Raw genomic sequence first — 17,509 nt, 5'->3', positions numbered from 1 at the left:
AAAGACTACATATGTGTCAGATGTGGAGAAGTAAAAGGAGAGAAAGGAGGAGAGATGAAGAGTCCTCGATTGATTTCAAGCAAACTGGCTGAAGATTCTTCAATTTTTTTGTCAAAAGAACCAAGTCACTGTCCACTATTCTTTACTCTTCTCCAATATCAGACTCCATGGACAGAAAGAGGCCCAAGAGTGAAAGTGGAAAACTGTGGTAAGAGGACTGACTGAAGAATGAAGCATCAAGAAAAAAGGTCATTATTTTCATTAAAGTCACAGTCATCAGTCATAACCAATGCTTCCCTCAATCCCAGTTTAGTCAGGGTTCTCTAGAGTAACAGAACCTAAAAATGACTCTCTCTCCCCCTCTTCCCTCCCCCCACGGGATTTATTAGAATGACTTGCAAACTGTGATCCAGCTGATCCAACAATGACTGCCTGTGTATGAAAGGTAGATCTTCATACTTCAAATTAGGCAAAACCCCTCATAAGTGTGCGCCATCCAATTTTTGTTGCAGGATATTTGATCCCATTGTGAACCCTGAGATTGTAGACTGTAAAAACCTGTTTCATGTTTGGCATGGTTCAGCCCTAAGGTACACCTTTAATCCTAGAACTTTCTATTTATTGTAAACAGGTGATTATGGTGTGGCTCAGCCCTACACACACCTTTAATACAAGAGCTTTCTCTACACGAGATTTAATAAATTAACCCTAGGTCTAGAGGCAGAGCAAGAAACCAGCTGACAGGGATAAGTAGAAATGAGGGGCTTTGAGAGAAGAGTATTCAAGACAGAGTGAAGAAGAAGAAATGGCTTTTGGCTTTTTCCTCCTGGACTGTTGTGAAAGCTAGCAAACTCTGGCCTTGGGCTTTTGGCCTTTTGGGCTTTTAGATTTGAGCATTTGGTTTTTGGCCTGAATCTTCACTGGTAAAATTGAACAATTTGGAATATTTTAGTTTTATAAAATAATTTTTAATTCCAGATGTAATCAAGATGACAACCAAGAGTAGCCATCACAAGTCCACTCCTTATCAGCCAGACACACAATCATATCTCCTTATGTTGTGATTAATTTCCAAGTGAAAACAATAACCAGGTCCTAAACATGATATAACTATCCCACATGCAATCACAGACACATTATATATTTAACCAAATCATAATTACACCTAAACATGATATAAGTATCACTCATACAACTGCAAACCCATTGTAAATGTAGAATAGGGGCATTCTTTTGGTATCTCATACTTAAATATGATAACTATTGATATGTTGATATTCTCTTAATTGATGTTGGATAACATGTTAAGGAAACTGAAAAAATAAAATACAAATCTCTGTACAAACACATTCTTTTTTTATTTCTTTCTTTTTTTTTTTTTTTTTTTTTGGTTTTTCAAGACAGGGTTTCTCTATGTAGTCTTGGCTGGACTCACTTTGTAGACTAGGCTGGCCTCGAACTCACAGCAATGCACCTGCCTCTGCCTCCCGATACAAACACATTCTTAACAAAATACAATGAAACACTCATGTCAATTATAATCCTGTTTCTGGAACTGGTCACATGGCTTTAGATACCTTTATAACTACCTACCTCTGCTACCCATTCCATTTCCTCCCTTATCTACTTGACTACTGACTGACCTTCTCTCCTGAAATCATCTTTTGATGAGCATTTGCACAGGACACAAGTATCTTCACATTCTTTGCCCATTTGGAGAGATCAATCCACATATTTCTTTCCCAGACTGTCTTTTTCACCAATTTTCCAGTTATGCTCTAAGACCCTGGCCATCCTGACAATCCACTGGCTACAGGTAATGAATCAGTGAACAATCACACATCTTCAAGAGAAATGTATGACCATGTGGTACAGCCTGAAGGTCTCCATACGGTGAAGATTTCCATTCACAAGCATCTTTCAGGGTTGTCCAAATACTGTAGTTCTCTACTTCTGGGTGGTACCCGCATAATGTGCAGTAAACCAGACCTCAGTCTTCTCTTCCTCAGTCAGCCAATCATAAGGCACAACCCATGAAGCTATAGGTGTACACTTGGCAACAGATGGCAAACAGGAGTAGAAAATAGGCATTTAAATGGGCAACCTCTTCCTGTAACTTGCTTGTGCCTTCAGGACTTGCTTGGCCATGATCTCATATATACCACTTCCATCTGATAAGAGATTGCTGGCTGGGTCAGATAACATGCAGCTCACGATGGGCAGCTCAGGTCAGATGGTAACTTGGTGGCCCATTGTCCAACGTTCAGTTTCCATAAAGGCTCGGTGACAGGCCAGAAGCTGCCTTTCAAAGGGAGGAGACTGTCTGCTGATGACGGCAGAGCCTTGCTCCAAAATCCCAAAGGTCTCTTCTGTGAGTCACCTACAGGCCTGCCAAAGGCTCCAAACAGCATCCCGATCTGCCACTGACACCTCAGGTTCTGTCAGGTCTGCTGGATCACATGGTCCAAGAGCAGCCTGCACAGCAGCCTGGCCTGCTGCAGAGCCCTCTCCTGTTGCAGGCTCCACACAGAGCTGGCAGCTTTCTGAGTCACTTGGTATATGGGCAGGAGAGCACACCACGTGAGCAAGGTGCTGTCTCCAGCATCCAGATAGGCCCAGTAAACACGGTGCTTCTTTCTTGATTGGGGGAGGGGCCAGGTGCAATAACTTAGCCTTCACCTTAGAAGGAATATCTCTGTGTGCCCTCTCCCCACACCTGGACTCCTAAGAACTTCACTGAGGTCGAAGGCCCCTGACTTTTGGTTGGATTTATTTCCCATTATCTGATGAGCATACGTGTTACCAATTGAGCCCAAAGTGGTTGCTTCCTCCTGCTCACTTGGTCCAATCAGCACAATGCAGACAATCCAGTGCACCAGTGTGATAAGTTGTGGAAGAGACAGATGATCAAGATCCCTTCTGACTAGTTATGACACAAGACTAAAGAGTTAATTTATCCTTGAGGCAAAACTGTAAAGGTATCCTGCTGGCCTTGCCAACTGAAAGCAGATTGTTCCTGGTGTCCTTATGGACAGATACCCAGAAAAAGGCATTGGTTAGATCAGTAGTTCCATACCATGTACCAGGAGACGTGCTAATCTATTCGAGTAAGGACAGCACATCTGGTACAGAAGTTAAATTGGAGTCAGTACCTCACTGAAGTTTCAATAGTTAACAGTCATCCTTCATGATCCATCGGTCTTCAGCACTGGTCAGATAGGACTTAAAGGGAGATGGGGTGTGCATCTTTCAAGACCGTGATAGCGGCACTAATTTTTGTAATTCTTTCCGGAATAGGATACTGTCTCTAATTTTATATAGATATAGATAGATATATATATGAACATATACACATTAATATATATAAAGGGTTTTATTAGAATGATTCAAACATTGAATTAGAATATTCAAACAATGACTGTCCATATATGGAAAGTCCAAAAATCCAGTAGTTCTTCAGTCCATGAAGCTCTATGTCTCAGTTGGTCCTCAGTTTACCCTGGAATCCTAAAGTAGGCTCTAATGTCAGTAAAGGAATGGACTTACTAGTGAGGGTGGGAGAAAACTGGCAGAGAGAGGGAGGAGGGAGAGGGGGGAGACAGAGGGAGAGAGAGGGAGAGAGAGAGCGCGCGAGCGCAAGAGCTCTTCCCCCTTCCATATCCTTAATATAGGCTTTCAGCAGAAGGTCTGGTCCAGATTAGAGGTGGGTCTTCCCACATCAAAAGACTTGGATAAAAGGTGTGTCCTCCCACCTCAAAGGTCTGGATTAGAAGTGGATCTTCCTACTTCAAATGATATATTTAAGCAGAAAATCTCTAGCAGATGGGCCCAGCCATTTTGGCTTTTAGCTCATTCCAGATGTAGTCAAGTTGGTAACCAAGAATAGCCATCACAGTCCCCCTAATTAGTTGGCAATCTCAGCTTTCTGCATAAGAGCTGAGGGAAGGGCACCTACCTGCCAGTCCTGCAGAGAACTCAAATTTGCAGCTCTGCTCCTACCCGCAAGAGGCAGAGTGACTTGAATTTTCCTAAGTGCCTCTGACTTCAAAACAGGTAGGGCAGGGCAGGCCTCAGCCTGGTAGCAGAAGCCTGGTAGCAGAGTGCTTTCCAGCATATACCAGGCCCTGAGCTCCTCCCCAGGACTCAAAAGTGCAACTGCAAACACTAATGGAAGACAGGTGGTTCAGGCAGCCCTTTCCCCAGAGGGCTGCCAGTTAATATCCTGGAGGAGAAGGAAAGCAGTGAGGAATAACTGTGAAAGAAAGGAGGGAGGGAGGGGGGACGGAAAGAAGGAGTCTTTGCAGTTTTGAGACCCGTGCACTGTGCTCACAGAACCACTGCTGGGATAGGGGGCATCTAGGGTCAAGCTTTCTTCTTCCACTTAGGAACTCGAGACAGTATTTCAATGCCATGGTTTGGGGCCATGTTAAGCAGCAAAGTCATAGACAATAAGCATAAAAATCCAAAAAATGTGGCACTAATTAGATGGGGAAAGACTACTTGTTTGAGTCTGGTTCAGTCTCAGCTGAGAGCATGTCCAACAGAGCATCTCAAGAATCCCCAATTCTGCACTAGCCCTTGTGAGGATTATTGATCTTGAAGGTACAAACAAGTGTGGTGAACCAGGAAGTACAGAATGTGTAAGCTGTAAAGGCAGACTGTGTTTTAACACTATGTCCAAACCAGCTTTCCAAACTGTCTGCGAATAGCTCTACAGACCCCAGGAGCCCAGCCTCACCTGCTGGCAGATGTCTCTTAAGTGTGGCATCTCCTATCAGCCTTTGTTCTGTTTTGTTTTTGCAATGCTGGGAATGGAGGCAGGAAGATACGTGACAGGCAAGCCCTCCACTACCGAGCTATGCCCCAAGCACCTGCTATTACTTCTGAGACTTTCCACCATAGAAAGCAGCTCTAGTAAGCAGTGAGGTGGAACCCCACCTGCATTGGTAAGAGGTTAATTAAGATGGCAGCCCAGGGGCTGGAGAGATGGCTAGTGTTTAAGAGCACTGGCTGCTCTTCCAGAGCACCCAGGTTCAATTCCCAGCATCTACATGGCAGCTCACAACTGTCTGTAACTCCAGTTCCAGAGTAGCTGACATGCAGGTAAAACACCATTCAATGCTCATAAAATAACATTGAAGAAGGAGGAGGAAGAGGAGGAGCAGCAGCAGCAGAAGCAGCAGCCGGTGGTGCACACCTTTAATCCCAGCACTCAGGAGGCAGGGGCAGGCAGCCTGGTCTACAAAGCAAATCCAGGACAGCCAAGGCTACACAGAGAAACCCTGTCTCACAAACAAAATGGCAGCCCAGCTGTAGGAAACCATAGAAAGAAAATCAAATGCAAGTCATTTTGACCAGGGATTTGTTCTTTCATTCAAAGGGCCCAGATGTGTCGCTCTACTCTGTACTCCATCTCTGAACCAGGGGCCATGCCAGGGTTCTCCAGTATTACAAGTGTGTGCAGGTCTGTCTGCTGCCACAACCCCCGAATGCTAAGTTAGCACACATTACTAAGCATGGAAAAGCATTTAGGTGACAATTTTGATGGTCCTTCATAATCCCCACAGAACGGCTCCACCCCCAAGACTCCACAAGGGTTCCAGGCACCATCCCATTGTTCCCACTTCAAAGGAAGGCCGGGTCTCCTGGGGTGGGGGAGGTGAGCATTATATGGCATGTGTTCGGTTAGCATCTCCAGCTCTGGACAAGAACACTCACCATCTGTCCCCATTCTGTTTCTAGTCTACCTCCAAGGCTCTTCCATGGCTTTCTCCCAGTGTCACTGCCTAAGGAGCCTGTAAGCGTTTGTCAGAAGGTGAGTATGAGCCAGGTGATGGGATACACCTCTTTAATCCCAGCATCAGGGAGGCAGAGGCAGGTACATCTCTGTGAGTTTGAGGCCAGCCTGTTCTACAGAGAAATTTCAGGACAGCAGAGCTACACAGAGAAACTCTGCAGGGTTGGGTTGGAGGTGAGGGTTTGGGGGGTGGGCGTATGAATCCACCCAGTGGGATTCCTTTTCTTTCTTTCTCTTTCTCTTTTCTTTCTTTTCTTTTCTTTTCTTTTTTCTTTTCTTTCTCTCGTCTTATTTGTCAGGGATCATTTTCCCAAGCCCTAAGATAGAAACTGAAGTACACTGTCACTGTCACCAATTCTTGGAGGCCGCGGCCCACTCATGCTGTATGGCATTTACAGATGCGGCACCTTCCCAGATCAACACAATTTGAACCAATGTGAATGTAAGAACAGCTTTCCAGACATTTCCAAACAAACAGCCAGCTGAGAGCACCCTCAAATGGGCCTGCTCTGGACTCTGTGTGATGGAGCACCCTAGCAAGGCCTGTTCCCTGGCCCAAATGACCAACTGACACCCAATGTCTGGGCAAAGCCCCACCTCCAACAAATGTTTAAAAGTGATATTTTATCTTTAAATTTGCTGTGGTCAAAAAGAAAATGAAAAAGATGAAATTCTACAACAGCAAGGTTGTAAAATAGACAAGATTCACAGTCTGATTGCTCATGCACCAAACGCATGTTTGCACTGTCTGCCTTCCCTTCCTGGCTTCATGCATCTCCACACTGGAGCTGAGCTCAGGCTTTGCCTATTCCAAGACACCTTCCCTCTGGTTCATGTCTCCTGAGCTGCCTTCCGTCCCAGTGCTGGGTCTCTGTGACCTGCAGGTGTTTCAATGAAGCCATCTTAAGAACCTTGCAAACATCTTAATTCTTTCTCTTGTCACTAAAGAACGCTGAGCACAGAGACCTATTGCATCACTCAGTGATAAATTAATACCAAAGGAGGGGCTTATGTTCATCTGAAAATGTAACTGCAGAATGCGCACCTATACTTTAATCCCAACACTTGGGAGGCTGCAGCAGGCAGGGCTTTCTAAATTCAAAGCCAACCTGGACTATGCAGTGAGTTCTAGGCTAGCAAGGCTACAGAATGGGGTCCTATGTCAGAAGGGAAGGAAGGAGGAAAGAAAAGCACACTTAGATTTATTAATTTTTAATTATGTGTGTGTGTGTGCAAGTCTGTGCACTTGAGTGCACAGTACCTTCAGAGGCCAGAAGAGGGTGCCAGATCTCCTGAATTGGGTGTTACAGGAATTGTATGCAGGTCCCTCTAAACTGCTGAGTTGTCTCTCCTGTCAATAAGGATGTATAAATGTGGCCTGCTCATGAGAAAGGGATTGAGTTAGGGTGTTAATAGGCAATTAAAATGAACTCTGTACTACAAGCAGGTCTTTTTAAAGCTACATGATACTCTATGATAATTTCTAACGTACCAATACAGTAACAAGAAAAAGAATCTGTGAGGGGGAAAAAAAAAAAGAAATCTGTGAGGAAATAATTCTCAGTTTCAAATCATGGCATCATTGTTTTTCCACTCCTTTCTCCAACACAGCAGCTAGTTTCTTGCCTCTGATGCAATCTGCAAAAATTTATTAAGTCCCCTACATTGTTCCAATTCACACACAGAAAGGGAAAGAGGCATTCCTGCCAGTTGAACAAAACAATTGGAAGCTTCAATATACTCAACAGTTATTTAAAGTTACTGTTGCTTTTTATAGTAAAACCACCTGAAAACTATGCATTAATTCATAGAGATAAGAACACAGGGTATAAAGTTAGGGGGAAATCCTGGTCTCAGAGCTAGGGAGGTGGTGGCTCAGTGGTCAAGTGCCTGCTGCACAAACATGAAGACCTGGCTTGAAGCCCTAGTACTCACATAAAAAGCAGGGCATGTCCCTTTCCCACTATCTTAGGAACTGTTGTATGGCTGTGCAGAGACAATATGACCAAGGCTGCTTAACGTTTTAGAGGGTTGATCCATGATCATCACAGTGGGAAGTAGACAGGCATGGGGGGTGCTAGAGCAGTAGCTGAGAGCTTCCCATCCTCATTTGAGGGCAGAGAGAGACACTGGGCCTGAAATGGGCTTTTGAAACCTCAGTGAAAGCCACCCCCAATGACATATCTCCTCCAACAAGACCACACCTCCTAATCTTTCCTATATAGTTCCCCTGTTTTGTTCCAGATCATCACAAATTTAAAGACTACGTTTGTTCAGAATTGAAAATGACCACAGATCTAGACAAGGACTAAAGAACAGGACTGGAGAGATGGCTCAGAGGTTAAGAGCACTGACTGTTCTTCCAGAGGTCCTGAGTTCAATTCCCAGCAACCACATGGTAGCTCACAACCATCTTTAATGAGAGCTGGTGCCCTCTTCTGGCGTGTAGGTGTACTTGCAGAGAAAATACTGTATATATAATAAATAAATCTTTAAAAAAAATACAGATGCTGGCTGAAGGAGGGGCTTGAGCACTGTGCTTTCAGATGCTGATTTCAAAGCCCTGAGATCTGGTCACTGTCCTGCCACGGGCATTGTTATGTATGTGGAACCACCTCTTGTTGATTTAATAATTGTATGTTACAGATGCTTACTAAAGTGCCAATTTAAATTATTTCAAATAATGTACACATCCAAGGGAGAGCACTAAATAATTTCTATACATACAAAGAAACAATACAACACACCTACCCAAAAACATTCCTGCCATCCCAGCATTCTGAGGCTGAGCCAGGAAGGAGCCTCTGAGTTCTAGGATAGGCTGGGCTATACAGATAGACTCTCAAAATAGACAGAGAGACTCATAACTGGTCAAAGCATGAGAAGAGATGACTGTTGAAGGCACATCTCTGAAGATGAGGTCAAAAAGAATGTAAGAGCCAGAGAATGAGGAGTGCTCTGAAATGCTTCCTAGAAGTGACATGCCTTGCACATGGTGGCACACTCGGGAGGCAGAGGCAGGTGGATTGCTGTGAGTTTGAGGCCAGCCTGCTCTACAAAGTGAATCCAGGACAGCCAAGGCTACAACAGAGAAACCCTGTAGCTCAGGGTCCAGTGCTCAGCACCATATAAAATGTGGTTGTGTGATGTATCCCTGTAAACCTAGCACTGGGGAACTAAAAGCAAGAGGACCCCTAGAGCTCACGGGCCAACCAGCTGAACCAGTAAGGTCCAAGGTTGTGTGAGATATCCTACCAAATAATAACAAAGTGGAGAGCAATCTAAGAAAACATTAACATTGATCTCTAACCTATGTGTGTGTGCGCGCATGCACACACACATACACACACACACACACACACACACACACACGGTTTTAATAATTAGTATATGGGCGGTCATTGCTGGATCAAGGCACCTTCTCATGCTCAGAGAAGATCATGTCTTCCCCTCTTTCCAAAGAGTTGAGACAGAAGTGTAATGTTTGGTCCATGCTCACTCGAAAAAATGAAGTTCAGGTTGTTCGAGGACACTACAAAGGCCAGCATATTGGCAAAGTGGTCCAGGTGTACAGGAAGAAATATGTCATCTATACTGAACGAGTGGAGCCAGAAAAGGCTAATGGCACAACTGTCCACGTGGGCATCCACCCCAGAAAGGTGGTTATCACCAGGCTAAAACTAGACAGAGACTGACTGCAAGACGATCCTGGAAAGGAAAGCCAAGTAGGAAAGGAGAAGGGCAAATACAACGAAGAAGTGACTGAGAGGATGCAGGAGCAGAGGCCTCTCATACACAACTTTCATTAAAGACTGTTTAAGTACAAAGCTAATAATAAAAACTAGCATATAGTTTCCTATAAGAAGAGAACTTTCATTTCCAAGAGGTCAAAAAAGACTTTTCAAACATTGATTAGAATCAGTAATGCCAAAAGAAAAAGACAGTGGTCAGCTTAAATGGAACTCTTTGAATGTAAATGAAAGATCATTTGTGCCAGAGCCAAAGAAGCCATTATGAGTTGTTATATAAGTAGGCATTTAATGATTTTTTTCACTGTTGCATTATTGATCTGACAGGCCCTCAGTTTCCACTGAAATGCTTGTATCATTTGTTTAAGTTACATTAACGGGATTTGGAGCCCGGGTCCCTGGCATCATTACAATCCCTACTACGAGAAACAAGCTCCAAAGTGTCGTTCAGTGAAGCATCCAGAGTTAGAACTCAGAAAGAGAAAACCAGACATGAGATTTATCCATCAAGTACAAAGGGATTTCCGTCACGACAGTGTGTCATTTCTCCAATCCCACAATACTGACCGGGTACTGACTAATGTCAGACAGCCGCCGTGAACGCATGGATAAAGTCTTACTTTTAGAATGTGCCATCTCTCTGTAAGAGTAACGGAGCACTGGGGAAAGCTGCTTCTCAGGCATGGGGGTAGGGGCTGATGTCCTAGCTCTGCAAAGGAAGCCTGAAACAGTCAAAAGTGACAGTCACATTGAGCTAAGGCAGAAGAGTAGGACACAGCCCACTGTGCAGAGAGGAGAGCTGAGGAAGCTGCCAGGAAGGAAGCTGTGCTCCAGGGCGCAGCAGTAGAACACTTACATTGTATGCATGAGACCCTGGGCTCCATCCCTACCATCATCTAATAAATCACAAATAATGAATGAAACATAATAAGCACCTACTTGACCTAGGAGAGGAAAGTAATCCTCACAGCTCCCTTAGCCTAACTCCCATATTGCCCACTCAAGCCCATTTATTTACTCATGCTGTTCAAAGTACTGGGCCCAAAGGATTTAGTTGTACACAACTTGTCCTCAGGGAGGAAAACAGCCAATCAGAACCACGGTTCTACACACAGCTCTGCCACATGACTCACATATCAGTATCACTGGATAACATAAAATACATAGCTTATAAATTACTACTCAGAGCAGGGTGTGGTTTTCATTCCAGCATTCGGGATGCAGAGGCAGGAGGATCCCTACGACTTTAAGATCAGCTATTACACATAGTGAGATGCAGGACAGGCAGGGCTACATAGAGACCCTGTTTCAAATCAAAACTGACACAGAAAACTATTGTTCAGGGACTACAGAGCCAGCTCAATGGCAGATGGTTCACACTGCTCTTCAGAGGACCCAGGTTTGGTTCCCAGTGCTCGTCAGGTAACTCACAACCATGTGTAACTCCAGCTCCAGGGGATCCAGCATCCTCCTCGGACTTCTTGGGACATGTATGCACACATATAAACATATACAATTAAAACAGAATAAACTATTTTTAAGTTACTTTTCAAAGAATTTTTCAGTAAGTCAAGGAACAATCACTATTTGACATAAAAAAAAAATACTATAAGGGGGCTGAAGAGATGGCTCAGAGGTTAAGAGCACTGGCTGCTCTTCCAAAGGTCCTGAGTTCCCAGCAACCACATGGTAGCTTACAACCATCTATAATAGATCTGGTGCCTTCTTTTGTTGTACAGGCAGAACACTCTGTATACAATAAATAAATAATTTTTTTTTTAATTCTATAAGAGGAACACTGATAACCCATACACATGAATGACCAAATCACTCTGTCTTTTTAGTGAAGTACCACTAGCTGATGCTCTGCAGACTTCAAAACAGTCTCTTCCCTACTGCCAGCAGAAAGGACCAGAATTAGACATTTTGACAATCCATGGCCATCTGTCAGGACTCTGCTGGAAACTTAATGTCACTATCTTGGTACATCTTTGTAGCCACCTATGAAGGGGCTGTGGTTATGACCCTGTCACAGACTAGGAACTGCAACCCAGAGCTTTCTGTGACTCACCAAAGATACATACTGACAAATGACCCCAAGCCATTAGTCCCCAAGTCAGTCAACTAGAAGCCTGGCCATTCCTTGCATCCTGCTGCAAGGCTTCCTGGTCATTGACAAAGAAAGCGCTGTGCAGAGCAGGTGCGGGCACACTGCAGGTCAGTCCTCCTTGCTTTCCGTTCATCCGTACAGCAGCCTCTCCACAGCCTGCACCTTGGGTACCTGATCCCCACTGAAGGCATCACCACACTCTAAAGTTAAGCTGAACTCTGTATTCTAAGTCATCTGGCGAAAGACTGGGGAAATCAATAGTAAATGTCGAAGCAAAAACTGAAAATACACAATAGGCAGAATCCTTTATACCTACATCCGACACGACCTTCAGTGTCATGCCTTTTGAAAAACACTTCCTGTTATCAACCAGCCAGAATACAAGCTCGCCAAGCTAATACATGTCAGCTATACAATGTTCACAACAACCCAAACAAGTCCATACCATCATCCTTACCGCACACAGAAAAACAGAGCTTAGCAGGTTAAATAGCGTGGTGGCATCATACACTGTACATGGCTGAGTAGCACTGACACTGCGATCTAAGCTTTTACCTCTACAGCATATCCTGGATCCCTAAAATATTGAAAAATTAAACAGAAATATCAAAATATTTGGACCTAAATTTGCATGAAGTTTTAACATGTTACAGAATCATTTACATTATGCTAATATTTGGCACTTGAAAAAAAAGCAATCAGTAAAGCCTGGCGTGGTAGAGCACACCTGTGATCCCAGCACTTGGGAGGCAGCGGCAGACGGACAGCCTGGTCTACAACGTGAGCCACACAAAGAAGCTCTTTTTTCAAAAACAAAGGCGTAAGCTGCTCTAGCCGAGGACCCGGGCTCAACTCTCAGCACCTGCATGGTGGCTGACAAACAGCTGTAACTCCAGTCCCAGGGACCTGACGCTCTCTTCTGGCCTCTAAAGGCACTGGACATGTATGAAGGACACAGACAACCAAGGAGGCAAAATACTATTATACATAAAAAGAAAGAAAAGAAAAAACGGGATAAAGAAATGTTTTTTAAAAGATAGTGGAATTAATGTTTAAAGTATTTAAGGATCAACAAAAGATGTGGTGACCCATCTTCTCAGACCCATTTAAAAGCAAATGAACTATCACCGAGTTTGCTTGTAAAAAGGACATCTGACACAAGTTTAATGGCATGGATAAGTCACAGTTAAATAGGACAAGTACAAGAGGCCTGGGCCAATGATGGCTTTGGAGAGGCCGCCCCACTTCCTTCCGTCAATTTGCTGCTTCAAGTTCTCAAGGTATATCTACAACTTATTTTAGAAAAGCGCAGTAAAAAGAAAACTCTTAGAGGCCAATGAGAAAAAAGACCACGTGCCGTGTCTAACACAGGTTCTTAAATTCCTCCTAGTGTAATCCAGTCTGCATGAGGAACTACGTGACCAGGACACGAGGGTGTACAGATGCGCATGCGCTGGAGGCCGCTGAGTGGGTAGCGCACAGTTGCCCTTCCAGGTTACACCCCCAGCACCCACATGGAGCGCACGACGTGGACAGCCTGGGCTCACAGAGAAACCCTGTCCCAAAACAAAACAACACGAACAGCTGCTGCTCTGGGGGATCTACTCCATGGGATCCAATTTGTAAATATTTTACTAATGAAACATTTACTGATATTAAAAACTAAATTAAAACAATTCTTTGGTCATCAGACATGGTGATACACTCCTTTAATCCCAGTACTTGGGAAGCAGAAGTAGGCAGATTACTGTGAGTTCAAGGCCAGCCTGATCTACATAAGACAGAGTCACATTTTGGCATACATATAATTTTGTTATTTGTTATGACAAAAGCAATTTACATATTAATAAGATGAACGTGCTTGTCTAACCGATACAACCCAAAGCTGTGTTAATTAATTTGATGGATGCTGAGGAATGACAGCCGGAAAATATGACCTCAATGATTCCCATAATTAAACTGTTATGCTCCGTACAGCAGAAAACCCTAAGTACATTAACACACGGCCGTCAGAACACATGTTAATCTGGAATCTGAGGTGGTCAGGCAGTTGACAAGGGTGCTGCATCACAGGAGGGTATTACAGCGCAGACACACGCTGTGCACTGAGTGAAGGCTGGAGGGAAGCCATGGGCAACACAGCACGGCACTGCCTCCTGTAGATCATCACATGCTCAGAAACCTTCCTCTACTGACAGATTTTCCAACTCCACACTAAGTCACAGTTTAAGTACCTTTAATGAATCAAAAACTCCACCTTCTCTTCTACATGTTATACTTACTATTTCTCCCCTTTTATTTCACTGACAAGCTCAAAAATAAACCAAGCAGCAATGCCAGTGAACCAGGGGGCTGCCTGAAACCACAGCTTTCTTGAAGGTGACTCCCCACCTCGTAACACACAAAATGGATGTCCAGGGCACTCACCAATCTGTACTTGTTCAGGCTGGCTGAGAGAAACAAAGGCTGACGTGTCATCAATCCAGGATATCTGAATGTTACCTGTTAACAGTGAATTAAAAACAAAGTGAGCCTCTGGGCATTTAGAGACCCAGACAACAGATGCAGTCTGGCATATGTCAGTAGTCTAGGGAGATGACGTGCTGGTGTAAGGCTGGAAACCCCAGCACTACCCAGCTTACTGAAAACTTCCAACCCACTACTTTTATCTGTTAAAGTTTCAAGAGAGGCTAGAAGATGGTTCAGTGCATAAGAGCACTTGCTATGTAAGCATTATGACCTTAGTTCAAACCCCAGTACCCATCTAAAACAAACAAACAAACCCAGGTCTGTAACTCTAGCTCTGGAGACTGGAAAGAGGAGGGTCTCAGAAGCTCACGGGCCAGCCAGCCTACGTCAGCTTCAGGCTCAGTGAGAAATCCTGTCTCAATAAGACGGAATAAGATGGAGACCTCTTCCTCTGGCCTCTCCAATAGTGTATAAGGTACATGCTTTTGATGTGCACGCGCGCACGCGCACGCGCACACACACACACACACACTTTTGGCTGGGGAAATGACTCAGTCAGTAAATTGCTTTCCTTGCAAAGCATAAAGACCTTAGTTTGATCCCAGCACCCATGTAAAAAAGTGATCACAGCTGAGTGTGCCTGCATATGTAGTGCTGGAGAGGTGGAGTTGAGCAAATCCCTAGAATTCTCAGGCCAGCCAGCCTAGCAAGAGTGGTGAGTTTGGGTTCAGTGAGAGACCTTACATTAAAAAAGGAAGGTGGAGAGGGCCAGTGAGCCCTCAGTGAGCGCATTCACTCCGTGGGTAAAGTATTAGCTGCCAAGGCTGATGACCTGAGTTCAATCCCTGGGACTCATGTGGTAGAAGAGAAACAACTGTTACAAGCTGTCCTTAGCCTTCATATACATGTGATGGCATGTGTTTGGCCACACACATTAAACAAATATATATATATATATATATATTTTTTTTTTTTTTAAATAAAAAAATAAGGTAGAGATTGAATTGAGGACATCTGGCATCAATTTCTGGACTTCACACACACACACACACACACACACACACACACACACACACACACACACACACACTCTCTCTCGCCTCAAAACAGTCACACACACACACACACACACACACACACACACACACACACACACACACACACTCTCTCTCTCTCTCTCTCTCTCGCCTCAAAACAGTGATAATACAATTTAAATGTTAAAAAGAAAAAGGAAGTTAAGGCCGGGCAGTGGTGGTACACACCTTTAATCCCAGCACTCGGGAGGCAGAGGCAGGCAGATCGCTCTAAATTTGAGGCCAGCCTGGTCTACAAAGTGAGTCCAGGACAGCCAATGTTACACAGAGAAACCCTGTCTCAGAAAAAAAAAAAAAAAAGAAGAAGAAGAAGAAGAAAAGAAAAAAGAAAGAAAGAAAGAAAAAGAAAAAAGCAGCTTAGCTCCAAGGGCATGTAACAACTCTGTCCAGTCTTACGCCTGGGTTGTTTATCTTTGAAGGTCACTAACAAGAAATCAGAGACCACATACAATCAAAAAGTGTTATAACTACTTCATTTTATAGACTGCCATGGTTTGGATATTTTGTCCCTGCCCATGTTGACATTTAATCTGCATTATCAGGTATTCAGATGTTGGAAATAGCCTGGGGGTGGGGGGAGTGGTGCATATTTTTAATCCCAGCACTCAGGAGGCAGGGCAGGTGGATCTCTGTGAGTTCGAGGCCAGCCTGGTCTACAAAGTGAGTCCAAGACAACCAGGGCTACACAGAGAAACCCTGTTTTAAAAACAAACAAACAAAACAAAAAGAGGGGGAACCTGACAGACACGCATGCATAAGGACCTGTGTTTGTCTCTTGTTCCAAGATGCTTGGTGATGCCTAGGGACCCTGACAGCAAGAAGGTTTTGACTCCAAAGTACCAGAACTCTAAGCCAAAATTAATCTCTTCCCTAGCACACCCTGGCTGCAGTGGGCTCCCAACGGCAATCAAACCAGGCTGCTCCGAAGATCCAGAGTAGGGAATGAAGAGTAGGGAATGTGATACACAAACACCACAGACTGGGGCCAGTAATGAGAGCAGAGGACAAGGAAAAGAAGGATGCAGAGAGACCGCTGTTAAGATGCTCAGTGCAGCCACGCTTGAACATTTCCATTGATCGCTACAAGTTGTACTCTGACTTCCACATGCACTCCATCATACACACAAACACACACACTCAAGCACATGCACACGCACACACACATGCACGCACGCACACACACACATAATTTTAAAAGTTAAGGATGTGGAGAGAGAAAACCAGACAGGCTGGCCAGGAGAAACACTGAGGCCAACAGTATGTGTGAGCAGGCGGGAAGCCAGGGCAGAGCTTAGGATGCTGCAGACAAGGGAGGAAGAGGACTTGCTATTACTGCTCTTGAACATACAGAGGACCAGATTTAGCACTGAGTAAACAGCTCTGAAATTTAGGAATAAAAGGAAAATTCATTCTAAGACTTTCAACAACCAGGAATTTTTTGGGTTTTGTTTTGTTTTGTTTTTGATTTTGGGTTTTTTTTTTTTTTTTTTTGGTTTTTCAAGACAGGGTTTCTCTGTGTAGCCTTGACTGTCCTGGACTTGCTTTGTAGACCAGGCTGACCTTGAACTCACAGCGATCCGCCTGCCTCTGCCTCCCAAGTGCTGGGATTAAAGGCGTGCCCAGCCACATCTGACTTAGGAATTCTTAAAAACCATTTCATTTCACTATCAAAGTGAAAAAACAAACAAAACCTCTCCCTTCCAGCTTCTCAGAGAGACACTACACTGACTTGCCACTGATAAGCATTGCTCTCTGGCAGCAGGGGTGCATCTCTGCCCAGAGCGGGCAGCTGCCTCTCTAGATAAACAGTGTTAGTCAGCCTCTGCACAGCAGTTGCTGCTACACTGCTGACACCTGCCAGGACCAGCTCCTTCCATCCTACTGTCATGCCAAGGCCACAAAGATGTTGCTACCTCTACTACAATTAATGTTGTTTCTGATGAGAGAACATTTGCCCAAAGTCACACAATTAATGTTTGTCTACTTACCAAAACTTTATTGTAAAGAATTAAAAAAAAAAAAAAAATCACACACCAAATTTAACCAGATCCCAAGTCCATATCTCTCAATGACCTTTTTTAAGGCAGAGTTAGACAGTCCTGGCTGTTCTGAAGCTTGTTGTAGGCCAGACCAGGCTGGCCTGGAGCTTGCAGAGATCCTCTTGCCTCTGCCCCCCAGCTCAATGAGCTTCTAGACAGAACAGCCATTCTAAGGCCATAGAGTTTTTTCACTCAAGGCTCTCCACTTCTACCATTAGATACACTTGTATGTACTTATCCACCACCAAAAA

The 17,509-nt window shown here is 44.2% G+C and overlaps 1 protein-coding gene across 1 annotated transcript in view; it reads right to left on the bottom strand.

Moving 5' to 3' along the window:
* Positions 1-17,509, bottom strand: part of Parn (poly(A)-specific ribonuclease) — a 131,912-nt gene that overhangs the window by 57,122 nt on the left and 57,281 nt on the right. Inside the window, exon 21 of the mRNA XM_051168059.1 lies at positions 14,084-14,158. Coding sequence (XP_051024016.1) covers positions 14,084-14,158 — 75 coding nt within the window. The remainder of the gene's footprint in view (positions 1-14,083; positions 14,159-17,509) is intronic.

The sequence above is a fragment of the Acomys russatus genome, chromosome 25 (assembly GCF_903995435.1).
Source record: "Acomys russatus chromosome 25, mAcoRus1.1, whole genome shotgun sequence".
Classification (NCBI taxonomy): Eukaryota; Metazoa; Chordata; class Mammalia; order Rodentia; family Muridae; genus Acomys; species Acomys russatus.
This window is presented reverse-complemented; position numbering and strand designations above follow the sequence as displayed.